The sequence below is a fragment of the Miniopterus schreibersii genome (genome assembly GCF_964146895.1).
Source record: "Miniopterus schreibersii genome assembly, chromosome: 8".
Classification (NCBI taxonomy): domain Eukaryota; kingdom Metazoa; phylum Chordata; class Mammalia; order Chiroptera; family Miniopteridae; genus Miniopterus; species Miniopterus schreibersii.
In genome coordinates this window covers 20,007,353-20,034,468 of record NC_138109.1, presented here as the reverse complement: position 1 = coordinate 20,034,468, position 27,116 = coordinate 20,007,353, and the positions used below count along the sequence as shown (strand labels likewise).

Below are 27,116 nucleotides of genomic sequence, written 5' to 3'. Positions count from 1 at the left end.
TGGATCACCCATCCACAGTTTATTTTTGCTGTTATTTTAATTACCAAAGTCAGATTTGTACATAGGATATTTAAATTTTTTAAAAATCCAGAAAGTTTAATTAACATATTAGCAAAAACCTTTATCTTAAATATTTAGTATCAGAGGAAAAGACTAGATGAGAAATGGTAGCTGTTCTAGGATGATTCCAGAGACTCAAACTATTTAAAAGCTACACCGGTGTGAATCTTACAAATTGGAATAGATTGCCTGACTAGGTGGTGAGCTCTTCTCTGCAGATATTTAAGAAGAGACTAGATCTGTCACCACACAGGTAGTATAAGTAAGTAAACTGGATGTGGCGGACCAGAGAACTTAAGCCCAGACTAAAGGGGTCAACTGCTCTTCAGGCCCAGCTGGTTGTTGCCAGGTGGAAGTCTGGTCCCAATAGTATTAGAATGCACAGTTCTTCAGGAGCAAACAGAAATCTACACCTTTATGTGAATTTTACAACTTTTAAGACATACAGGCCAAACAAAATGTCTGCAAGCTGGGTTCGGCCCAGAGACTGCCAGTTTTTGCCCACTGTTCCAAAGTTCCTGCATCGGAAGTTTGTCCTAAGTTATATGTAATGTTTCTTCTGACACTCAGGAGTCTTTGTTTCTAGATTTGAGGCATGACTTAAAGCTCACATTTCACCTGGGTTTAGTATAAGTATTGAGTTGGGTTTCTCTGCTGCTGCAGAATCTGCACAGATCTTAGGGGGACAGCATGGTGTTACATGGCATCTGGAGTTGCTGCCATGTTTTAGTGAGTCCACTTTGTTAAGATCACTGTGTGGCCTTTGTAGGAAGAACACTGCTTTTAAAATTGTGTTGTTATATAGTTAAGGTCTTTCTGCCTTGGGTCGTAGAAACTGGTCTTAGTTATTTTTGCACATTTCCCTGTACAACCTTCCCAGTTAGAGCTCTAATTTTATTTGAAACTGCTGTTGTGTCAGGGAGGATGGTTCTTCCCTTTAAGGTGGAAGCTTTTAACAAGATGTCCCACAGCATCTGATCCAGCATTCACTAATTTTGCTGAACTCTAGGAGGTAATAGCTCAGTACCAAGTAGATTAGAAAACTGGGTAAATCTCTTAGACCCGAGCAGAACTTAGTGTACGATGTTGTGATTCTGGGAGGCTGCTTTTCCACTGTCTGCATTTCTATATCCAGGGTGTTAGAACACCAATCCTGCAGCTCTCTGCCATGCAAGAAGGAGACTACACTTACCAGCTCACAGTGACTGACACAACAGGACAGCAGGCCACCACTCAAGTGACTGTTATTGTGCAGCCTGGTAAGTTCCAACCTTGAGATGGAGGCTCTTTGATTGGCTGGCCCCTTTAGCTTTGGGGGATATGAGGGTTTGGGTTCTGAGCTGTATGAGGGTAGTAGTGGAAGGCACCAATCCATGGAGGCCCTGGCAGCTTCTGTTGTCATAGCAACTTTTGTTGTCCATTCCCCTTGCTAGAGAGAAAGAGTACTTTACAGCCTCAGCTTATGCCCTTCCCCTTTGGCTAGTTATTGTGCCTTTAAGGGGACATAGCAGATAGAGTCTCTGCCAGCCCAAATCCTATCACGTATCCTTTAAGGACCAGCTTCAAGTCTACTTCCCCAAGAAAGCCCTGTCATATCACTCAGTCCCTTTCATTTGAACTCCTAGAGTGTTATATTTCACATTTAGCATGGTATTATAACGTCATTAAGTTCTGCCATGCTCTTTCAGCAGTGTTCTTTTTCAGTCTTCTATTTTTCATTGTGGGCTCCCTGGCCATACCTCAGTACATACCTGTTCCACAGTATCTGACCGTTCTGCGGGTGGAGAGGCAGAGTCTTCACAGCTTCTAGAACATATGTCCCAATTGGATCCTCTCCTTTCCCAGCTGGACTGCCTGCTTTTGACCTCCAAGTCTCTGTCTTCTAGAAAACAATAAGCCTCCGCAGGCAGATGCAGGCCCAGATAAGGAGCTGACCCTTCCCATGGACAGCACAACCCTGGACGGTAGCAAAAGCTCAGATGATCAGAAAATTATCTCATATCTCTGGGAAAAAACACAGTGAGTATTGACACAAACCCTTATTTATGCAAAGGCTCCAGACCTTTGCAGAGCAAGGTTTTACTTGTTTATTAAGAGTTTATTTGCTGTGCCCTGGCCCAGTGGCTCAGTTGGTTGGAGCATCGTCCCATACACCAAAAGGCTGCAGGTTCAGTTCCCTGTCAGGACACTTACCTCGGTTGCAGGTTTGATCCCCAGCTGGGATGCGTACGGGAGGCAACTGATCAGTGTTTCTCTCTCACATTGATGTTTTTCTCTCTCCCTTCCTCGCTCTCTAAAAATCAATAAAAATCAAATAAATATAAAAATCAATTATAAAAAAATATCCTCAGGTGAGGATTAAAAAAAAGTTTTTTTTAAAGCATGTACTTGCTCTCGTTGGCTTATTCAAGGGGGAGGAGGGTGACTGAGAAACGTTTGTAATGCCAAACTTAACTCTAAGAAAATGATATAAAATAATTTTTGCAAGAAAACAAGAATGCTTACCATCAGCTAGTCCCCAGGTTGTACTTCATGGTCCTGGTGCTTTTGCAGGTATAATCCATCTGCTGAAATGCATAGTTTAATTACACTTGAGAGGCAGGGTGGAGGGGGTAATGGAGCAGAAAAATACTGTTGCTCAAAATTAACTGGATAAGGCTAGCAGGGGGGATGGGGCAGAGCAGCCTATTAAGGAGAATTGAAAATACATCTTTAAAATGAAAGCTTTGCTCTGTTACTGTTTCCTTGAAAACCAACTACATTAGCCAGAGGTGAAAGGCAATGACCAAATAATGCTAATTAAATTGGAATCACCTACTCCAACCATTCCTGGCTCTCACAGTTTCTTTCAGCTCCTTTAAACCATAACAACTGGAACTCAAATTATATGCAGGATCCCAAAAGAAGTGAAAGAATTCCAAGGAAGAGTTAAAAGTTAAAAAGGAGTTAAATCTATTTCCAAAGGTAGCAATCATAGGACAGACTGGGTGTTGTGTTTTTGTTTTTGGTCTAGGGTATTAAAGAGGTGGGTGGGAAAGTACTGTGATTGGACTACAGAAACCACTTGACTTACGATTGGTGAGTTGGATTCTAGAAATTATTTTTCTCAGCTCTTGTTTCTATTTTTTGGAGAACCTAATCTTCTTCATCCCAGTGTTTTAATTATAACTATTGAAGATACTAGTGATGAACCTTTTGGTTGAGGTTTATTAGTGTTTACAGCAGAAATAATGCTTAGCAAGCTTCGTGGAGGAGAATCTGTTTCAGGAGGGTCTACTAGGGTCAGAGGTCATATGTTTAAACAGCAAAACAAAACGGGAAAATCTGCAGATTTCTCTGGTTGTCCTGTAGTTTTCATGAAAGCTCTGGGGCGTTTTGATCCTTGAGTAGAAGGGCTCTCTGGTGTGTGCAGCATTGTGTCTGGGTGTCAGCACAGAGCTCACTCCCCTGCTGCAGGCTGCTATGTGAGGCCCCAGGGGAGAAGGAAGGATGCAGGGTGTCCCCGCTCTCCTGTGGCCCCTGTCTGGGAGCTGGAGGGAGCTTTGCTTATAGAGCTACTAAGAAGAGGATGGTTTTGACCTGAGAATTCCTCTGCAGCTTTGGCCCATTTCCTTTCTCTGACTTTTCAGCAAGAGTGAGTTTGGCATATGATTAAGAAATGCGTTTTGCTTCTTTGCTGGCAAGAGCTGGACCAACTACTGGGCCAGAAGTAATTTTCAGAAACATCATTATGAAATCATTCTTTTGATCAGAGACCTGCTCAGAGCACTTTCTTCCTTTTACAAACTGGAACAGCAAAGATTTTGAATGTTCTAGAAGCTCATATAAAGGATGAGGCTAGGTCTGTTTGAAAACTGGTGAATGGAATTTTCTGATCAGCAGGTAGCCTGTATTTTGGGGCCAAATGACAGTCTGTCCAAATGGAATATTTTTAAATGTCCTCTCAAGGTCTAGGAAACGGTAGTTCATGTCTTAGCTGAGGGAATAATTGTCTGCACCTGCTGCGTCAGGGACAGGAGAGCAGCATACAGGTACAACTCCACCCTGTGGTTTCTCTCTTTGTCCAGGGGACCTGATGGGGTGCAGCTCGAGAACGCTAACAGCAGTGTCGCCACTGTGACTGGGCTGCAAGTGGGAACCTACGTGTTCACCTTGACTGTCAAAGATGAGAGGAACCTGCAAAGCCAGAGCTCTGTGAATGTCATTGTCAAAGAAGGTACCTCCCTACCTCGGGTTGGTGCAGCAACCTCTGAGTTAGATAACCGAGAAATTCAACATCTCTTGTTTGGCTGCAGAAATTGATTAGGGACAGGGTGTGGGGAAGAAAGTTGGGGTAAGGGCAGCTGGTATTTGCTTTCTCAAACAACCTTAATTGAGAGTGACTGAAAGGTGAATTTTAACTTCTTGTGTTCCCCTTCCTCCCTTCCTCCTTTCCTTCCTTTTCTATTGAATAGGGAAAGAATTAAGGTTTTTTCCTTTGCAGTTTTATTTTGCCTCTGTGCTGCTAAGACTTGGGGTTTGTGACTCTCCAGCTAGCTACAGTGACACCTGCTGTCAGACCTCATAATAACGGTCTTGCACTGTAGCTTTCTGTGCTCCTCCTGTGGACCTGCATGCTGAAGCCAATGTGAGGCAAGAGTTGACTGGCCTTGCTCTGGTTTGCAGGCTAGATGATCAGTGATGGCCTGGAAGAATGGCTTTAAACTGATAGTAGGAAGAACCATCAGATATGCAGATAACCTCCCTTGGTAGTATCCTGAGCTCAGTAAACACTAGAGAGAACTTACCTGAGTAAACAAAGCTGCAGGTGGGGCCCAGGTCAAAAGAGGTCTCTCTGTCCTTTTTCTCAAAGTACTAAGGAAGGAATAAAAAAGATGTTAAGAGAATAACATTTTCACCCATATTTTAAAGAGAATTTGTGGTATCAGCTGGATGAAATCTAAACTCCAAGGCTTTAATCCAACTGTTGACCTTCGTTTCCAATTATACCTCCAAAGCACAGAAATGGGTTCCTTTCCAGGAGGCTGCTGTGGAATACAAGAGGAAACTACACTTGCCCCCTCCATTGTATGGGATCAGGAGAGCATTTCTCTCTGGGTGCAACTGGAACCTTCAGGACCTGTGGCAATGGTGGCTTTAAATCCACTCTGGTAGTTACTGGCATGGATAGGCACTTGAAACAGTTTTCCATTTAAGATGCATTTGATGTTTAATTTTCCCATAAACATCATGAAGAAGCATTTCTTTTTTTTTCAGAATGTTATATTATTTCAATGATTTCTCTTTGGTTAGAAACGAACAAGCCACCTATAGCCAAGATAACTGGGAATGTGGTGATAACCTTACCCACAGACACAGCGGAGCTGGATGGCTCCAAGTCCTCAGATGATAAGGGAATAGTCAGCTACCTCTGGACTCGAGATGAGGGGAGCCCAGCATCAGGGGTAAGTGTGCCAGGAGCTGGAAAGCAACACATGGTCCAGGTGGTGAGATGGGAGAGGAGGCTGAGCCAGATATTCTAGTATCTGTTTAACCAAGTGGTTTCTTGTATCAAACCTAGATTGTTCTCTGAAATCCAGGGAGGTTAAGTGACTTGCCTAGGGTCACTGCAAGCTAGTGTGGCACAAAATGAGTTTTTCTTCCCTGATCCTAGCACCAGTGGGCTGCAGTGCTGCCCAGAGGTGAAACAGTCCAGCTCAGAGGGGACTTAGTTGTGACAGCAGCAACTGAGTCCACACAAGGAGCACGTTTTGTTTTGCAACATAGCCATGTTGTTCAACCCTACAGGAGGTGTTAAATCACTCTGACCACCACCCTATCCTCTTTCTTTCCAACCTGGTCGAGGGAACCTACACATTTCATCTGAAAGTGACTGATGCGAAGGGTGAGAGTAACACAGACCAGACCACTGTGGAGGTGAAACCTGGTGAGTTCACTTAGTGATGAGACTGAGTGGAATTGCTGGATCAGCCAAGCAGGGCCATGATCCTGAGACCTCTTCTCCCCGACATGGACAGAGCCAAATGGCATATCCAGCTTTTAAAAAAAATCTAGAAACCCCAAGCTGAAAAATCCTTAGAGTCTGTCTGTTCCAGCATTACCTCTCCTACCCACACAGGAATATGGACCCCCCTGCCCCTACTCATCTCAGATGGAGAAACAGAAACTCAGAGCAGGGCTTGCTCAGCATCACACGGCAGTTGTGTCAGAGCCAGGCCTTTGTGCCCTAGTCCAACACTTTCTGCTCGACATGTGACTGATGGGAGAGGGCTCAGGATACTCTAGGGATCTGAGCACAGGAATAACTTGAGTCATGATGTCTCATCAGCACCCAGATGCAGAAAACAATTTATTTTTATAAGTTGAGCCTCAGGCTTTTTCTGACAGCCCAGGGAAAATAAAATAACTGGTGTCCTTTACATTTTTCAGATTTGCAGAAATAAAATTTCCTTCTTAAATAGAATCATGTTTTTATTTTGCTTTGAGGTTAATTTGGTTTTAGAGAGGAAGTGAATGTGGGGTGGAGGAGCGCTTGATAAATTCCTGAGCATCTGATGAAGAGATATTAACTTTAAACCTGCTCTCTATTATCTAAGCCAAACCTGTGTATGGGTGTCTTAGATTGGAAGGGATCTTGGCAGGTCTTCCAGTCCTTGTCCCATCTTTCTGAAGGACGACAGCCAAGTTCACTGTAAAGTCTCTTCTGTGTTTAAAATCCGATCACAGATAGTCCACTGATTGTGTAAATTATACATCAGAACAGGCAAATGGTGCGTTCAAGTGTGCGAATAAGGTATTCTGAATAATCACTGAACTTCCAAGTATAGAACAGTCTTTAGGACATAATCTAAAGTACAGCACAGTGGTTTCCCAGTTCTAGAGTTGTAAAAACATCATGTAGCTGTGACGTGGCTCTAAGGAAATCCTTGTTTCTCAGCTGCCCAGATTTCCTTTCCTGTAGAGCAGATGTTATCTCATTATTGATGAAAAGGTTAAGATGGGCACTTTCCCTTCCATTGCTGTGGACAAAGTACAACAAGTCCCTAAAAAATCAGATGTGATTTTTCAGCAGAGATTGTTAGATAAGCCCTGCCTGGCCTGGAGAGTTCAGCAAAGCCAGTTGGGGAGAGGCTTTTAAAACGTGTTTCTCTCCTGCTCCCTTCACTAAACCCCATTGCCTCCCTGATCCCCAGCGCATGGGTGGTAATTCTCAGGTTGACATAGGGACCAGGAGTCCTTTTGAAGCTCTCCAAGCCAACACCAGATGCATTACTAAGAATTCATTATTGCCCCTGTCCATGTGAAGGTCGGCTGCATTCTGATTCTCTCCTGTGCTGAAGCACACGCACAGTAGCGGGTCTGTGTTAACTCTTCTGCTTCCAAAGCCATGACTGATCCATATACTTTCCAGATCCCAGGAAAAACAACCTGGTGGAGATCATCTTGGATGTCAACGTCAGTCAGCTGACTGAGAGGCTGAAGGGGATGTTCATCCGCCAGATTGGGGTCCTCCTGGGGGTGCTGGATTCCGACATCATTGTGCAAAAGATTCAACCGTACACGGAGCAGAGGTAGCTGGGCAATGGATGGGGGGAGAAAGGAAAGACTACGGGCCCCCTGGGCTTCATGATTGAGCTGAGAAAATAGTGTGGGTAGATAGAGAAGGGTGGGATCTCTGACCAGGGACCACTCATGATGTCCATTTCTTTATTGAGCTCTTCTCGTACATGTCACATGCCCTGTGCTAGACACTGCAGCAGGGAACCGGGGTGCAAGGTCACAAGAGGTCCATTGTGTTTGAAGGCCATAGTCTTGTAGGAATAATAATCAGGTAAACATAGAACATCAGTACAGGGCGGGCTTGACAGAATGTGTGGTATTGTGGACGCACAGAGGCAAGGGCAACTAATTCTTCCCGGAGGGTAGGGTAGGGGTAGTCCAAAGAGTTTTCCATAAGTAAAACTTGCATTGGTCAAGCATAGGAGGACTAGGAAGAAGTTCAGAAGGAGGGACCAGCAGGAGCAGTGGACCTGTGGTATGAAAATACAGCGTTTCCTCTGGAAGAAGTCACTGGTTCACAGAGCTTACTGCGCTCCAGAGCATGGTGGAAGATGAGACTGACTATGTAGACTGACTATGCAAGCCAAGGAGTTTAGTTTAATAGTTTGGGCAGGACTCAAGTTAGTTTGTTTTATGTATGCGAAGTTTTTGTTTTGTTTTTAAAACAAGGAGATTAGTTGTTTTTTTACAAGGGAGTTCAGTAGTGTGAAGGCTAGACTGAAATAGGGAGAGACCGAAGAAGGCTGGGAGACCAATCAGGAAGCTTTTGGACTAGTCTAGTAAAAAGGTGGTAAAACCTGAATTAAGGTATTGGTGATGGAAATGGCAGAAGAGGAAAAGAAATTAAAAAGAAAATTCAGGGGTAAATCAACAGGACTTGGAGACCCTTTGGGAATGAGGGTGCCTGAATAGATGGTGAATGGCATTCATTGAGATCAGGGATGCAGGAGGAACCAGTTTCAAAGAAGAGTTCAGTTTTGACTGTCCAGTTTGGGGTGTCTTTATGGGTTATTAGGGGAGATGTTTCATCAGATGGTAGCAAATATAGGCTGGAACTTGGTGTGGAGGAAAAGCCGGAGGTAGGGAGTCTCTGCATCCGAGCTGGAGTCAAAGCTCTGAGGACAGATGAGTCACACAGGGGAGTGTCAAGAGGGCTGAGGACAGAGCTCTGGAGAGCACCCATATTTAAGAAGGAAGCAAAGAAAGAAGAGGCAACAAAGGAAGGAAAGAAAAATAGCAGAGAGGTGGGAGGAGAACCAGGGGGGCTGGTCTGCTGGAAGTTAAGGGGGCAGCAGGGGGGCCAGGCTGCCAAAGGATCCAGATGCTTACAGAGACGCAGGTGTGGTAAGGACACCAAACAGGCTTTTGGGTCTGTGACGAGCAGATCATCCGAATTACAGTGAGAGCACTTTACTTAGATGTTAGGGGCAGAGGACAAATTCATTTCATGGTTTGAGGATACAGAGATGGAAAGTATAACATCTCTTTGAAGAAGTTGGTGCTAAAAATAATATGGGGGATAAGATTAAAAGAATACCTTTTAAAAACAGGAAATACTTGAACATTTTTACAGACTGAGGGGCAGGTGCAGAGGAAAAGTAGATGGTGGAGTTTGGGGGGTGGGTTATAAATGCACATGGGTCTGGGGGATTGGCTGTGGGCTGAGCAGGAGCACAACTTTGGAGATAGAGGAAAGGAGGGAAGATGTAATATTATGAGTGAATTTATAGGTAGAGAATGAAATTTGAGACCGTTGGTACCAACATCCTGTGTTTTGTCTCAAACTGGAGACAGCACCATCTGCTTTTTGGAGGTGGGAATGAGGTGGGCAGCCTGAGGGAAGTGATAAGGTTGGGACAGCAGCTCCAGTAAAGGCTACTGGCCTTGAGCAATATTGGGGTCTCGGCCAGGGTTAGAGACATGAGGTGAGAGCAGTGGTTCCTAGCTTGAGCTACATCACAGAATCACCTGGTGCTTTTATGAACATACCATTACCCAAATTCACCCAGAGATGATGATTCATTTGGTCTAGAGTGAGGTCTGGGCACCTAAAATCTAAAAGCTCCCCAGGTGAATCTAATATGCAGTCAGGGTTCACTGGGTCAGAGACAGCATGATTAGGACTTTCTTTGTAAGCTCTGCTCAGCAGCCTGGGAGCAGGCAGGGGAAGTGGCTGCTTGTATCGATCTGGCTGGTGGGAGTTGGCTGGATATAAGTCGTGGAAACATCAGTGAGAGTGCTGGTCAGAGCACTGTGAAAGGGTTTTCTCACAGACTTGCTGTCACTGCACCAGGTATGAGGAAGAGAGAAGTATCGCGATGGCTGGGTTTCTGGCTTGGATTGGATTGGCTTAGCTGAGGAATGCTGGAGGGGTTAGATAATGGGAGGGAGATAGTTAATCTATTATAGTGGGAAAGAACATAGACCTTCTACCAGAGAGGTTACTTCACGTCTCCAAACCTGTTCTATCACTTGTCAAAATGCTAGTGCCCATTTTATAGGATTGTTATAGAGGATCCAATAAGATGTTTGTATAGTCCTTAGAGCACAGTGAGTGCCCAATTAATGGTTGTTATAAATTTATTTTGAGACATGTGGATTCAAGGTGCCTGTGGAAGATCTGGGGTAGATATTTAGCAAGCATTTGCAGATAAAGATTTGGTCACTCAGGAGAGATAGGGGAGAGGAGATAACGATTTGAGAGCTACTGGTATATAGACAGAAAGTGAAACTATAAGCATGGATTAGGTAACTACAAGAAAATAATGAGAAAAGGACCACAAATCTTTTATGGTAAAGATTTATTTCTTGATTCTGGAATTTATGTTACCCCATTGTTAGCCTTCTTGTGGAGCAAACTTCTAGAAAGTCTTTTATGCCAGTGCTTCCCAAACTCTTATGTCATGCCACACAGGAAATGATGCCATTTATATGGCACTTTGGGATAAACTGACTTATATTCTAAGCAACTGGTCCCACCCATGTGCTGAGGGCATCAGTGTCTTGGGCACACCTATAAACCAATGTGACCCACTGCTTGGGAAGGTTTGGTCTGTGAGACTGGCATGAAGTCGAGAAGTAGGCTGCCAAAAATGGAGGCCAAGCCACAGAGAACAGGTTTGGTGCACCCAGGGGTGAGTTCAAACATAGTCTGCCTTGGACAGAAATTGACAGAAAGTGAACAGACTCTGGACATGGAGTAATAATCTCACACCAGGCACACCATTGTGTAGTCTTGCTGTTATAGTAATGATCATTTTGGCTATGTTTTGGCCTATGGATAATTCTTGGATGCTGTCTAATAGTTTACATTTTACAAAGCATTGTGGTCTTACAAGTAAACCACACACAGACCCAAGAGCACCACAGTCTTAGCTGTTAAAAGGCTGACAGCAGGGATGTAGTCATAACCAAATCCCCATTTTCCTGATCTCCAGTTACCTGTTTGGAGTGGGTCCTCTTGTTAGCTGGGGTTGCTTAGGGCATTTCTAAAAGCATAGGCTTTGGTGTCAGACATGTCAGGGTTAGGATCTGGCTCTGCCATAATTAACTGTGTGACCCTGGGCAAGTTACTTAACTGCTCTGAGCCTCAGTGTTGTCCTCTGTAAAATGGAGCGGATGCTGATAATGCCTTCCTCCCTGGCTTGCTGTGAGAGAATGCATATAATACTCAGCACAGGGTCTGGCACAAGCAGAAGGTTTAGCAAATGGCAGCTGCTGCTGCTACTGTTGACAGCTTCAACTTATTCATACGTACTCTTGCATGTCTCTGCAGCACCAAGATGGTATTTTTTGTTCAAAACCAGCCTCCCCACCAGATCTTCAAAGGCCATGAGGTGGCAGCGAAGCTCAAGAATGAGCTGCGGAAACAAAAGGCAGACTTTCTGGTATTCAGAGCCCTGGAAATCTACACTGTCAGTAAGTAATTCTGGGGTGTTGGGAACAAAGCCTACCCAGTGCCTACTCTCACCGTCAGTCCCCACTGTCCTTGGGCCTCATCCCATTTTCCAGGAACATGGAGATAATTTCTTTCCTCCACTCCCATTACCATGAGAGACTCAGTTCATAGAGGTTCTTAACCTGGGGTCCATGGGCCCCTGAGAGAGCGTTCAGAGGGGTTGTAAGTTTGAATGGGAAAGAATTACATTCTTCTTATTACCCTTTAAATGAAATTTGTAATTTCCCTCGATTATGAAGGTAGGCAACAAAGTGTTACTAGAATCTATGACTTTGAGGCAATAGAAATCAGATAATTTCTATCACACAACATGATGAAATGTTTTTACTCATCACCACTTCAGAGTTATCAGTTGTGAGACCCACTTCTAAGTCTTGCTACTTCATGGGTTAATAAAAGCACACATGTATTATTATTTTAAAAATTATATTCTTAGATATTTCATGTTCAATGTAATTGCTCTCCTTTGTAATACTATGAATTTTACTTTGGCAATTAAATTATTCAGAGAAGGGGGTCTGCGGGACATGATGTATTATGAACTGCTGATATACAGAACAAGTAAAAACAGTCTGGAACTGCCCTGGCCAGGTGGCTCAGTTGGAGCGTCACCCTGTACATGGAAAGGTTGTGGGTTCAAGTTCGGGTCAAGGCACATAGCCAGGTTGCTGGTTTGATCTCTGGTCAGGGTGCATACAGGAGGCAACTGATCAAAGTTTCTCTCTTTCTCTCTCCCTTCCTCTCTCCCTTCCTCTCTCTGAATATTCAATTAAAAAAAAAAACCAGTCTGGAACCATGTTCCAGTGGCCTAACTGCTCCAGTTTTATCCAACCATGATGATAATTATGGGCAATGTGCCCAAGCTGTAGAAGTTCTTGAGGCAGGTCTTCAGGAAACTTTTCCCTAGGCACTAGATGGGGGTGCCTTCCTGCTTTCACAGGCACTGGACGCTGGTTGTCCCCCCAGCTCTGACTCGTGTTGTCTTTTGTTCCTTTTCTGCTACTCTCAGCGTGCCAGTTGAACTGTTCTGACCACGGCCACTGTGATTCATTTACCAAACGCTGCATCTGTGACCCTTTTTGGATGGAGAATTTCATCAAGGTGCAACTGAGGGATGGAGACAGCAACTGTGGTGAGTTTTCTGCTTGGCACTGTGCCAGCTGGTTTGGTACTGAGTGTGGTTCTGAGTTGAGTGGGTGGATGTTAGTGTTTCTGAGGCAGATGAGCAAGTGAGGAGAACTTTGTGTATTTTCTGTTTGCAGAGGATTTTTACTTCTTTCCTCCACACTTGCTCAAGGTTAGAGGAAAGCTCTGAAGCAGTTGTGTAAGAAAAGCCAAGCTTAAATCACACCAACTGCAAATTGCAGACTACATCAGACCAGCTAGGCTCCTCTTTTTGGAATACCACTGAGCCCAGTGGAAGCCCTCAGCTTTCTGCTCCTTTCATCCCTCTGTTAAAGCTGTTAAAGCTCCTTACAGCTGCCTCATTACCCCAGGGTCTCAGAGAAGGGACTAGAAAGCAGGGACAATTCAGACGGTTTAAAGCTCCAGCTGCCTTCAACTCTGAGGTCTCACCTTCCCTGGGGAGCCCTGCGTCATTCTTACCTAGAGTGAAGCCGTCTCTTTCCCAGGTGGGGGCAGTCCAGACCTCCCTCTAGCCTCTCTCCATGACCCTGACCGTTCTGTTTTTCTTGGCAGAGTGGAGCGTGTTATATGTTATCATTGCTTGCTTTGTCATTGTTGTTGCCTTGGGAACCCTGTTCTGGACTGTGATCTGTTGTTGTAAAAGGTAAGATGGATTCTTCTTGGAAATTCATTTGGACTTTCATGTAGTCACTCATGAGAGTATCTGGCCCATTCCACATGGAAGGCTCTGAGTCCTGGGCTCCCCTTCCTGTCACTGTCACAGTGGTTTGGCCAACCCAAGGCCTGCGCAGAAAAGCTTCCCTCACCCTGTGGCAGTGCTGGGGACAGAAGCACATTCCTACAGTCAGTGGCTCTCAGCGCAGTGATTTGCAGCCTGGGAAGCGTGGCCAGGGTGGGAGTGGGAGGGCCTGGGTGTGGATCTCGATCACATCTCTAAGGTGTATGTTCTTCAACACTCCATACCTCAGCCCCGCCACCTTAACAGGAGTTCTTCATTTAATCCTGCCTTCCCTTCTAGTTGGGATTCACATGTATACAAGTTTTCTCATAGTTGCAGACTTAGGTTAGTAATGGTTATATGTTACGGGTTTTTTCATCAGGTCTTCCTATGTAGTCTTACAATACGTATCGGTAATGGTTATTATATGTTTTCCATTATTAATAAGTATGACTTCTACCTTTGCTGTGTGCCAAGCACTATGATAACATTTTATAGACAATACCTGTTTTAATACACATGGCAGCCTTTTCTCATCTTAGGGAAATTACATCCCCTGTCCATGGGCACACAGTTAATATGTGGCAGAGCCGAGATTCAACCTGCAATATAACCACACACAAAACTGAGAAAATTAAAAAGAATTGTTAAAAATTCATACCAGCCGAAGACAGTCACTGTTAACGTTTTCGGTTTAATGCTTTCCTCTCTACCCACACCCCTCTAGCACAGGGTTTTCATTTTCTTAACATTTTTAACCAATCTGTCCCTCAGTGCCATTGTGAACTGGTGAGTCCATGCTAAGATATCCATGTCTCCCTTGCCTTTTCCTGGAATTGGTGAGGATTATTTGAAGAACAAATTACAGTTGCCAACTTTCCTGGCTGAGAAGCGAGGAGAAACAGCCCTCTCACTAGCCTCCCGCCTGTCTGTCACCCTATAGGGGCTACCTGACCCTCACGCACAGCCTCCTTCCTGAGCAGGCGAGGGGATTTTTTTCAGGCAAAAAGGAAAACCCAAGAGGAAAAGCAGGTACAAGATCCTGGACGCCACGGATCAGGAAAGCCTGGAACTGAAGCCAGCCTCTCGAGCAGGTAGTGCCCTGGGAGCTGGGGCTGGGGCATCTAGACTTGTACACTCTCCCTGTGAGGAGCTACTGTCACTAAGGTCCCCTCCTAAATATGTCACGCACAGCTGTTTGTACTGGAAAAGCACTTTGTCTCCTGCCTAATGAAGGCTGAGGGTGGACTTGGTCCTGTGCTGGCAGAAGCCGCCTGTTGGACCAGCTGCTGGCAGGGCTCGCTCTCAGCAGTCCTTTCACTGTGCAGACGGGCTAGGCCGCCTGCTTTCCTTTGACGGCTTATTCCCTGCGGTTTAGCTGTTCATGCTGTGTCCCCCACCCCCCACCCCTGTAGGCTCAGGGACCGCGCTCTCCTTTCTGGGCAGTCTCTGAAGTGAGGCAACAGTGAGATCGAAGGCAGTGTCTGCCAGCTGACCTCCTTTTAGATTCTCTCTCCGGGATTTACAGGTAGATCCACAGGCTCCGTCCTTGTCTTAGAGCAGGGGGAGGGCTGGTTCCCGCTGGTTCCAGTGGGGGGGCTGGAGGAGTCAGGACAGTAGTGGGCCTCCCTTCCTCGCCGGGCTCAGTCATGGGTGAGGTTGCCATCCATCGTGGATGCCACTGGACAGGCAGCATCTGCTTATGGGAGCTGGATTCTATGCAGAGCTATTTCTAAAACACTCTGCAAGTGGAACTATTTCTATACAAGGTATTTATTCAACATCTCATACGTAAAGCTTTGTGGTAGGAGGGGCGGTAGAGGGAAGATAGAGAGTTCTGAGACAGGACTCCTCCTCAGAATTTCAGTCTGGTGAGGGAGAAAAGACTTATCAGAAGATAAATGCTCATTGGTAGTCTGGGCTCTGCACCAGGCCGCTCAGAGAACGCTGAGGGGTGGTCCCTGGAGGGACTTGTAACTTTTGGTAGCAGGCATGGCCTTGGTGAGCTTACAGCAGTTTGCTTTCCTGAACTCTTTCTGGTCTCTTTTCTGCTGGTTCATCTCTGTCCAGAAAGCTCTTTCTCAACCCTCCTTTCACCTGCTAGTTAAAGTCGTGCTCATCTTACTGTTTTATTGTCTGTCTCCTGACCAGCCAGTGAAATCCTTGAGGGCAGGGACTGTATGTTACTCATCTGTGAACATACCAGGCCCATGCCAGACACCACTTATGTTATGGCAAAGCAGACAAACTCACAAATACACACAAATGTGATAATGAAAGGTCTTTATAAAGAATAACAGGCCCGGCTGGGCATGGCTCAGTGGTTGAGCACCGACCTAGGATCCAGGAGATTACGGTTCGATTCCCGGTCAGGGCACATACCCAGGTTGTGGGTTCGATCCCCATTTGGGGGCTTGCAGGAGGCAGCCGATCAATGACGACTCCTTCATCATTGATGTTTCTGTCTCATCTCCCTCTCCCTTCCTCTCTGAAGTCAATAAAGATATATTTTTTAAAAAAAAAAGAGTAACAGGCCGAGCCCTGAGGGACGAGTAGGAGTTAGCTATGTAGACTGGGAAATAGTATTTCAGGCAAAGAGCAAAGTCAGTGAAGGCCCAATGGCTGGAAGGAGCAGAGGGCATTTGAAGAAGTAGGAGGAGGCCACAGGATGAGCACGGGGCAAGTGGCATGAGGCTAGACAGAGAGCAGGGAACCTACTGTAGGTTCCTTCTAAGAGCAATAGGGAGACACGGATAGTTTTTAAGGGGCGAATGGTGCAATATGATTTATATTTTAAGAAAACAACTGTGGCTGCTGTATGAAGGAATTGGAGAGGGGCAAGAGTAGGTGAGAGGAGATTTGATAAAATGTCCTTATGGTAGAGATGATGGGGCAAAGAGAGGCAGATAGATTCTAGATAGTTTGGGGGGAGACTTAATGAGGTTCATGGTATGTTGGCTGAGGGGGGTAAGAGAAAGGAAGTAAAGGATGCCCCCCCTCCCCTGCCAGCTGCTGCTTTGAGCATCCATGGGTTAGGTGATGTTACTGCCTGAGGTGAGAAAGCCTGGAAGGAATGTTGGAGATCAAGTGTTTGTTTCAGGACAGTAATGAATAGAGATGAGGAAGTGAGGCTGGAAGACCAACAAGGACCAAATTGTGGAAAGATTTGTGTATCAGCCCAAGGAATTATGCATTTATTTTGATGGTGATGAAAAGTGACATCTTGAAAGTACTGGCTTTGGCAAATTAGTCTTAGGACATTTTATCAATTGAAGGAGAGAGATTAGAGGTGGAGGCCAGCGAGATTTCTGTGATGGTCCAAGGAGGAGGAGATAGTAGCTTAAACAGCCTATTGTCCTTGGGATGGAGGGACAGGGAAAGGCCAAGGCTGACTTCTGACCTGAGACAGAACGATAGCGCTGTTGACAGAATATGGATATCTGGTGCAGTGATGGTTTGGGTAAGGGAAAATCAATTACATTGAACTCAGCAGCAATTAGGACAAGAAGTGTTGATATAAGAATCTTCTGTATGCTGATGATGGTCAGCACCACAAAAGTGGATCAGCTCCCTTCTCAGAAAATGTTGAGGGATGAGAGAAGAGCCCAGGGCCAAGCAGCCTAAGGATGGGGATCAAGGAGGGATGAGGGGCATCATTAACAAGTGGTCATCAGTGTTTGCTGCTGCAGGAAGAGAATGGACATTCATGACACTGGAGCAGTTTCTGGTCACCTAAAGAGCTATAGTAGTGATGGATGTTGGCAGAAATCAAAGTGCAGTTATTTAGGAGGTGTAGGCGGTGCAGAAATGGAGGCCCTACTTATTTAAAAGTCCTTGTAGAAGCTGAGCGATGAAAAGTGGAGAAGCAGCAGGATGGGGCTTAGAAGGCAAGGTTTCCTCGGTTGGGGTTCACGAGCAAGTCTGTGGGCAGAGATGCAGAAGATACAGGTGAGGCTCCTGAGGAGGAAGGAGGGAGAGGGCAGAAAGCAGAGACAGGGGTATAAATGGAACTACAACACCTCTTCTGAGGCAGGAGGGAGGGAGAAGCTGGCTGGTGGCACTGAGAAGTGCTGGGTTGAAAAGGCAAAATGGGAAGGGAGCCTGATGGCAGTATGGCAGGCTTCTTGTGAAAGGGGAGGATGGGCAGGGAGAACCCAAGATCCCAGGGTGACCAGTCCCATCTGTGTCACCAAGATGAGATTAGATGAGGCTCAGCAGGCTTTTTTTTTTTTTAAATGTATCTTGATTGATTTCAGAGGGGAAGGGAGAGGGGGGGAGAGAAACATTAATGATGAGCGAGTCGTCATTGATTGGCCGCCTCCTGCACGCCCCCTAACTGGGGATCAAGCCCACAACCCAGGTACATGCTCTGACCTGGAATCAAACCGCGATCTCATGGATCCTAGGTCGATGCTCAACCGCTGAGCCACGCCCAGCCAGGCAGCATGCCCTTCTCTTGAGGGCAGTGTCTAGCTGAGGAAGCACTGAGAATGACCTTGAATTTGGGGTAGCTGACCAGGCCAGAAGCCCTGGCTCTTGTTCTGGCCTATGTGGATTAGTGGGAGCAACCCAGAGCAGGGTCACTAGTAGGATGAGGGGAATGAGATTTGAGACCATGTCATATGATGTATGGACTTGAAGAAGTTCAGCTTGAAGGAGGGTAAATTTAGTGGGGCGTGTGTGTAGAAGTGTTTGCTGGGAGCCAGGATAAACCTGATGAGGCGTGACTGGAGATAGAACAGTCCCACCTGAGTGAGCTCTTGGGCACAAAGGCCACGAGGAGGAGTGTCTGGGGTGCCCGCCTCCGGAGATGTGGTTCACATTCAGCAGCTATTGTTTTGGGTTTGGTTTTGTTTGCTATTCTATTGACTTTTTTAAAGAAAATTCTAGGCCAAGCCTAGGCTCAGTGGTGGATCATCAACCTGGGATCCAGGAGATTGTGGTTCGATTCTTGGTCGGGGCACATGCCCGGGTTGTGGGATCGATCCCCAGTCAGGGGCGTGCAGAAAGCAGCTGATCAATGACTCTCTCATCATTGATGTCTCTCTCTCTCTCTCTCCCCCCCCTTCCTCTCTCTGGAATCAATAAAGATATAAGAAAATCTTCCAAACCAAAAAAACATTCTATTGAAGTATATTAGGTTGAACCATGTGAAATTACTATTTGGCCTCTAAAAGTGGCATATTTCTGTGGTTCAACCTAGTATGTACAGAAAATCATAAACACTGCTTAATGGATTTTCACAAGTGAATAGGCCCATGTAATCAGCCCTCCAGAAGTGCCTTTGTGCTTCTTTCCAGCCACTGCCCCCACCCTTCACTTCCGGTATCTTGAAGTAGTTCATATAAATGGAATCAGTGTACTTACTTGGCTCCTTTCATTCAACATTCCGTATATGACACTCATCCATGTAATTAGGTGTAACAATAGTTCATTCACTCATTGCTGAATATTCCTCACTGTGTACTTCTATTCGTCAGGCATACTGTTGATGGGCAATTGCTTTCTTTCCTTCTGGCTTTTCTGAGGAGCGGTGCTGTAGATGTTCCTCTTCCGTGTCCTTCAGTGGACACATGTATGGGTTTCTGTTAAGTACAGACCTAGGAATGGAATTGCTGAGTCTCATGTGTCTATTCAGCTCCCGTTGATGTTACCAGTTTCCCAGCTTGTATTGTTTAGTGGGTGAAGGCCACTCACTTCTTCAAGCACAGCAGGAGCCCACGGTGGGAGGGCCCTGGATAGTGCTATGTACTGTGGAGCCAGGAGCGTTTGTCTCCCCCTCAGGCTCCTGTCCTCTGCAGCTGTGGCCTGGAAGGGCTGTGGGGAAGAAGGGAAGCTTTGAGTGGGGACTGGTTGGAGAAAAGGCCCCAGAGAGCACAGGAGAGGCAGGGGTATTTCATCTACAGGGGCAAAGCAGGGATTTTGAGAACCTTGAGCCTCCCCTGGGCTTGGTTCTTATATTGACCACTGTGTGGCCCTGCTGCTCTGTGTCCTGAGAATCAGTGGGAGGCATGGCTATCTGCAGTTACGTCCCAGAACTGTACCCCTGAGATAAACAAGGTCTGTGGGGTGTGGTCCCTGAGTGACAGATGCAGTCAGAGTCTGGCTGCTCTCAGCATTTACAGCCTTCGGGCATGTCTGGCCAGGAAGGGGCACAATGGCTGCAAATCATCTCAGGACATATGTTCAGTATTTTCTGGGGATCTGGGTGGGACCTGGGGAGGGAGACTGATGGTTGGATGATGAGGGTTCAAAACCCACCTCACCTGAAAAGATATAGGTTAGCTCTTGGGAGTGGGCAGTGCCAGGATCTGGAGCACTGCCAAGCTGGGTTCTCGCTGTTGGCAATTCCTATTTCTAGTCCTGCTATCTCAGCCTACCTTTTGCTTTTTCTGGAATATTACTTTTACAAGCCAAAGGGCAAGCCATCTTGCTGCCAGATGGGATCTGCCCTAAAGCCACTGTCAGACCACACTGTGTGGTGTGGCCTCCCTGCAGCCATAGGGACAGTAGTAAAGGTAACCTCCATAGCTTGCAGAATCTGACATCTTTTCTGACCTCAGGTGCTTCTTATGGGTCCTACTTATTCTGATGAGCTGATGGCTTGGGACTGTCTCTGAGAGTCCCTACTTCAGTCAGGCTCTCCCAGCAGGAGAGACCTCCCAGCCTTGTGCCTGCTCTCCCACCTCCAGTCCCCGCCAAGTAAAGCCAGAGCAAACATCTCTGTAGAGTGGTCACAGCTCACTCCGTGTCAGGAACTCTGGCGAGCACTTCATCTCCGTGCTGAGCCAGGACAAGGTGAAGGCTCATTCCGTAGAGCTTGCATTCTTGTTCGATGTGCTTTTCTGCCTCCCAAGAACTCCACCCTATTCACAAAGGGGGAGAAAACATCACACATTTAAGAGAGACTGTCATTGGGTGGCACTGACCAAAACTACTGGAGTCTCCTTTACTCTGACTTCCCATATGGGGCTGTTCCAGCTCAACAGCACTGGGAGGACTCAGGAAGCTGCCTCTTTCCCATTTGCCTCTCCCAGGTGGGAGAGGGGACCTTGACTCCCTGTTCCTCTTCAGGCTGGGAGGAGGGTGCGGGGTGTGGCTCAAGCTGGGGAAGGTTTGTGCTCCTGAAGCTGAAATCCCTCATCTTCCTTGCAGGCATCAAACAGAAAGGTCCAATGCTGAGCAGCAGCCTGATGCACTCGGAGTCGGAGCTGGACAGCGATGATGCCATCTTCACGTGGCCAGACAGAGAGAAGGGCAAACTCCTGCATGGTCAGAATGGTTCCGTGCCCAATGGACAGACCCCGCTTAAGGCCAGGAGCCCCCGGGAGGAGATCTTATAGCCAGCTACCTGGTCTGTCTCCTCAGGGTAGGGGTTGGCAGTGCCATGGGGTCCAGAGCATTGCCAGGCTGGTTCTCATACCTCCCATTTCAGTGGGCAGCTGTTCTCCCAGCATCTGCTGGTCACCTCCCCCCATATCCCCAACCAGAGCTGCTGGTGCCCGAATCCAGAGAGAGACTCTCCAGGAACCCCCGAACAAAGCTGTGAATGAAGAGGTTTCCTCTTTAAACCTGTCTGGTAGGGGCCCCCCCGCCTCCCCTCAATAGCCTCACCTCAGGGCCTCCTTTTTTGCAAACCCCTCCCCTGCTCCGAGGGTGGACACAGCCAGCTCCTGGCCTCCTTCCCAGCTCCCTTGATGGCAGTGTTGCTGCTCCCAGGACACCTGCACAGGGAGGACTGGCTGTGCCCCCCACGCCTGGGTACAGAACCAAGCACTACCAGCCTCCTGGCTCCAAGAGCCTGCCCCATGTTCTTTGTTCTCTTCTTTGGGATGGAGCGCATCCTCTCACTAGGTCCAGAGGAAGCGGTGCCCCCTTTTCCTCCCCACAATGCTGGGCTGGTGGTGCAGACATGGTGTCTGGCCCAAGATTAGGGGAGAGTTGGCTGTTGTCAGAGCAGCTAGGCTGGACAGACTGCCTCCCCTTCTCCTGACCAGCGTTGGCTGCTTCAGGACTCAGGCCACCACCCGCCGTGCCCAGAGCAGCCAGCCACAGCTGGACTGGAATGTTACAGCATGAGCGCGCATGTGTGCAATTGCCCCACTGCGTTCTTCTGTCTGCCTGTCCGCTGTCTCCCTCGTGTGTTTGTGTGCGCGTGCATCAACTCCTCATAGGACTCTCAGCTACTCACGAGGCAACCTTGACCTGAAAAGACTTTACACTCTTGGAAGCGAGACTTCCTGAATCCGTCTGGCCCTGCCTCTTTCCTCAGCCGTGGTACCTAGGTGTTGAGGAACGGGAGCTTTGGGGTAGTGACTTTTTAAAAAGAAACACAGTTTATACTACTATACTACTGTCTGTTGTGAGATGATTAAACATGCTATTTAATTGTACATGTGCCCACTGAGTGTGCTGCTCTGTGCGCCTTCACTGACCTGTATCATGGGTCCAGCCACTGGTATGTTCCTGAGAGGTGATGGCCTCCAGCAGGAAGTCGTCGACCTGGCATCAACGCTGGGTTGTGCCTCAGCTGCTGCTTGGCTGTTGCTGGAGGACTGCATCCCTCTCGGCCCCTGCTGGCCAGCTGCTGTGGCTTTCACTGGGGGGAGTTTTCTGTCCTTCATTCCATAACTACAGCTCCCGCTTGCCCCAGGGCCTAACGCCCAGGGTGTGGGCCCTTCCTAGAATAGCCAGATGGAACGCCAAATAGAGGGTTATCTGTGCATTTCTGGAACCCCAATAGATACTGTGCACATAGAGGAAACCTACCAGGAAGCAAAACTTAAAACCCTTAGGGCTGGAAGACTGCAGCCTTGGCCTTCCTGCTTGAGGAGAGACTGAGCCTTGTCCTTCCAGCTTCCCTTTGCCCATCTCATAAGTGAAAGGAGCTGAAGAGATAATCACACACACTGAGAGTTACTCTGAAAACAAGTATGGAAATAAGGTGCGTGCAGTCGGGCCATCAGCCCCTGAAAAAAAGTTTCAGGCACATGGATCAAGGCCTTTGACTCGTGAAATCTGTGTTGACTGGTTTAAGGGCCACTATACATTCTCTGGTTAAGCCTGGGCCACAGTTATAACCCCTTCCATTTACCTAACCCCCCCGTTTGTGGTTGGGGTTGGTGGTGGCTACTGAGTTTTCAAGATTTCCAGCATTGGGGCTATGGCTGTCCACCCTTATACCTACTGGGGGGGCTGGTCTCTGAGTTGCTCAGGTTTGACATTGAAGGGTATTGATCACGCTTTTATGGTCACAGTGACAAAAGGTAGTTACCTCTCATGCGAAAGACAGGCCTCGGCCAGCATTTTATCCAGTTCTCAGTGCAGATTCAAAATTGTGCCCCTAAGTCTAACCTTCCTAACTACACTTCAAATGTCCCCCCTACCCCCCACTTCTAAACGGATCAACACATCCCTGGCATCAACAGCTGTGGTTCCCATGCTGGCTGCCTATTAGAATCAACTGGGCAACTTTTAAAACATACTGATACCTGGAACTGACACCCAGGAGATTTTGATTTTTGAAGATTTAACTATCTTTTATGAATTCCTCGGATATTTTGTGCAACCATACCAAGCCCTCGACGAGGGGAAAAATAGCTCTTAGCAGCTCAACTCCAAGACTTGCAAGCCAGTTGGGTCGGGTAGACAAAGGGGGAAGGTACCCAGACACCCAGTACCTCTTCACCACCACAGGGAGAGAGGCCCTTGAAGTTGGGTGTGGCAGAGATCAACCGTTCACCAAACAAGGGTCCTTTCCCAGGACACACAGCTCACCTACATCTCCAGACTTCTGCACAATGTGGGCAGAAGAGAAGAATTCCATCTTCACTCTATTTGTTGGCCAGAGCAGATGTGCACTCAAGATCCTCAGGGGACAAGAAGGAGAGAGCCTCATCCTGAACCACTACCTAAAAGAGAGTTGTCCTACCAGAATGGCCATTGGATTGTTATGAGAGAAATAGACTTTAATGTACTAGCCAATATATTTTAAAAAACAACTTATATTAAGATTATGAGCCGAGCCCAGCCGGTGTGGCTCAGTCACTGAGTGTCGACCTATGATTCAGGAGATCAAGGTTTGATTCCCGATCAGGGCACATGCCTGGGTTTCAGGTTCCATCCCCAGAGGGGGCGTGCAGGAGGCAGCCGATCAATGACTCTGTTATTACTGATGTTTCTCTCTCTCTCGCCCTCCCTCCCTCTCTGAAATCAATAAAAATATGTTTAAAAAAAGAAGACGGCCCGGCCAGGCATGGCTCAGCGGTTGAGTGTTGACCTGGGACCCAGGCGATCGGGGTTCAATTCCCGGTCAGGGCACATGCCCGGGTTGTGGGCTGCAGCCGATCAATGACTCTCTCATCATTGATGTTTCTCTCTCTCTCTCTCCCTCTCCTTTCCTCTCTGAAATCAATAAAGATATATTAAAAATAAAAATAAAAAGACGAAGAAAATTATGGGTTCATGCCCTAGCTGGTTTGACTCAGTGGTTAGAGCATCGGCCTGCGGACTGAAGGGTCCTGGATTCGATTCCAGCCAAGGGCATGTACCTTGGTTGCAGGCTCAATCCTGGCCCCAGTTGGGGTATGTGTGGGAGGAAACCAATTGATGTGTCTCTCTCACATTGATGTCTCCCTCCACTCTAGGAAAAAGCAATGGAAAAAATATCCCCAGGTGAGGATAAAAAAAAATTAAAGAGAGATTATGGGTCCAGGCTCTCTTTTGTCGCTGGCCTCCCTGGGCCCAAGTACATTACCACGGTTGACAATGACGCCTCAGCTAGTCCACAACAGCCACTCAGGATGTATGCTGCCCCACACAGTACAGCGGTACCAACAGCCACTGCAGGCAGGGGGTAGAGCCGTGAAATGCTAACTTGCCTCCCTTGCCCCACACATCCCAGCATGGCCTGGTAGAGGCAGTGTAGACATCTCCTCTCCCCCAAAACAGTGGGGACAACAGCCATTTGTGAAAAGAGGTAGTTCTGGGAGCTTGCAAAACCAGTTCTCCACCATATTCCCCCACCACTAAGAGAGGTGAGTAGGTACATGGCATTTTCCCTAACCAAAGCAATGCTGCTCTATCATGATTACAGAGGCTCAAATACTGCAGGTAAGAAAAATACAGAAACCTGTACTGTACCACCATCTACTGGAAATAAGTACCCTACCTATCAACCTGCTGAATAATTGAAAGCAAAACAGTATCTAAAAGAAAAAGTTCACTACCTCACATACACAGATAAACAATCCATCAAATACCATGTCCAACCAAGGTAACTTGGGAACACAGAAAGAAAATGCAAAGTTCACAAACCAAACTCAAAGTCAAGGAAGATGGTGATTTAAATGTCAGAGAATTCAAGACTGCAGCTATCAAGAAATGCAATGAGAAGAAAACTCAGAAAGGCAGTTCAATGAGCTAATGAAGAAAAGGAGTACTTTACTAAAGAGACTGAAACTATAAAAAGAACCAAACATTCCAGAGCTGAAGAAAATAGATGAGGAATGCATTAGAGAGCAATGGAAATAAAGCAGAACAGATGGAAGAGAGCAATAAAGAGCTCGAAGACAGAAATTTAGAAATGACCAGGAAGAAGAGAGCTATGAGTTTAAAAATGAAAAGAACTCTATGAAAACTACCCAACTACGTTAGAACAATGTCAGGATAACAGGTATACCAGGAGAAGAGAGAGAGAGGAACAGAGGAGCCTACTCAAAGAAATAATTGAAGAGAACATTTGCCAAGCCTATGGAAAGAACTGGACTTTATAACAAAGGAAGTAAACATAACACCTAATTATATCAATGCAAAAAGACCTTCTCCGTGACACATTTTATTCAAACTGTCAAAAATCAATGACAAAGAATTCTTAAGGCAGCCAGGGGGGGAAAAACTAACCTACAAAGGAAACCCCATTAGATTATCATCTCACAGTAGAACATTACAAGACAGGAGCAAGTAGAATATTCAAAATATTGAAAGAGAGGAACCATGAACCAAGGATAATATATCCAGCAAGTTATTCTTTAGATATGAGGGAAAAATAAAGGCCTTCCCAGACAAAAGCTGAGAATTTACCACCACAAGACCTGCACTGCAAGAACTGTTGAAACAAGACAAAAGTAGACAAAACTGAGTAAGATGACTAACAGACAGAAGCAGGGAACTGGAGATCTACTCCAGGATAGGATATTAAACAATTACAACAAAAGTTAAAGGGGGGGGGGGGGGGAAGGGATGCAGGCAATTAAAAAAATAACTGCTGCAAGTTGGTAATGAACACGCACCATAAAAACGGATAATCTGTGACCACAAAATCATAAAAGGGCTGAGGAAAGTGACTTGAATGGGTACAGGTGAATGAAAATAAGAAGCAGAAGAACAAGTACTGCTGTATGTATGAAACATCTTACACAAACCTAATGCTAACAAAAATCCAGAGCTGAGATACCAAACATAAAAAAAGGAAATGGGGGGGGGGGGAATCATAAAACACCACCAAACTAAAATAGACAGAGCCGGGCCAGGCGTGGCTCAGTGGTTGAGCATCGAACTAGGCTCCAGGCGATCAGGGTTCGATTCCAGGTCAGGGCACATGCCCAGGTTGTGGGTTTGATCAATGACTCTCTCATCATTGATGGTTCTGTCTCTCTCTCTCTCCTTTCCTCTCTCTAAAACCAATAAAGATATTTAAAAAAAACACAAAAAACAAGAGACAAAGATGGCCATTTTATAATGATAAAGGGGGCAACTCATCAAGAAGACATAACATATAAATGCACCCAACCTGACGAGAGCACCAAAATACATAAAGTAACTTACTCAGAGACCTGTAAGAAAAAACTGATAAAAATACAATTCTAGCAGGGGACCTGACTACCCCATTGACAGCAATGGAGAGATCACCCTGACAAAAAGTCAGTAAGGAAGTATCAGCCTTAAATGACACATCTGACCAAATACTTAATTGATATCCTAGAACTTTCCCTCCAAAAATGACAGAATACACATTCTCAAGTGCACATGGAAAATTCTCAAGGATAGACCATATGTTGGGGCACAAAACTAGTCTAAATAAATTTAAGATGACTGAAATCATAACAAGTGTACTGTCTAACTACAATGGTGTGAAACTTCAAATCGACCAGAAGCAAGCCAGAAAAACCTAAAGTGTGTAGAGATTAAACAACATGCTACTGAACAACAACTGGTTCAAAGAAGAAATAAGACATCAAAAGATACACAGAGACAATGAAAATACAACATACCAAAAGTTTGGGGCGCAGCGAAAGTAGTACTAACGAGGGAAGTTTATACAGCATTACAGGCCTATTTCAAGAAGGAAAATCTCCATCTAACATTACACCTTAAAGAACTAGAAAAAAAAACAAATGAAGCCCAAAGTCAGTTAAAGGTAAGAAATAATGAAAATCAGAGCAGGAATAAATGAAATAGAGAACAAAAGGGCAATAGAAAAATTAATGAAACAGCGCTGGTTCTATGAAAAGATAAAATTGACAAACCTCTGGCTAGACTCACTAAGGAAAAGACGACTCATCAAATGAAAGAAGTTAAAACAGCACAGAAATACAAAGGGTACCATGAAAGGCTATATGCCACGAAGTTCGATAACCTAGAAGGCACAGACACATTCTTAGAAACATATAACCT

At 46.1% G+C, this 27,116-nt stretch overlaps 1 protein-coding gene across 3 annotated transcripts in view; it reads left to right on the top strand.

The window, feature by feature from the left end:
• The window catches only part of KIAA0319L (KIAA0319 like), a gene marked incomplete at its 5' end in the record, with an annotated part of 86,451 nt that extends 64,616 nt beyond the window's left edge, over positions 1–21,835 (top strand). For all 3 annotated transcript variants that reach the window (XM_081143944.1, XM_081143945.1, XM_081143946.1), the window contains 11 exons: positions 1,196–1,319; positions 1,947–2,079; positions 4,128–4,276; positions 5,353–5,504; positions 5,848–5,986; positions 7,472–7,631; positions 11,396–11,538; positions 12,588–12,710; positions 13,277–13,367; positions 14,445–14,536; positions 20,598–21,835. In XM_081143944.1, coding sequence (XP_081000070.1) covers positions 1,196–1,319; positions 1,947–2,079; positions 4,128–4,276; positions 5,353–5,504; positions 5,848–5,986; positions 7,472–7,631; positions 11,396–11,538; positions 12,588–12,710; positions 13,277–13,367; positions 14,445–14,536; positions 20,598–20,785 — 1,494 coding nt within the window. In that variant the 3' untranslated portion in view covers positions 20,786–21,835. The remainder of the gene's footprint in view (positions 1–1,195; positions 1,320–1,946; positions 2,080–4,127; positions 4,277–5,352; positions 5,505–5,847; positions 5,987–7,471; positions 7,632–11,395; positions 11,539–12,587; positions 12,711–13,276; positions 13,368–14,444; positions 14,537–20,597) is intronic.
• Positions 21,836–27,116: the final 5,281 nt, after the last annotated feature.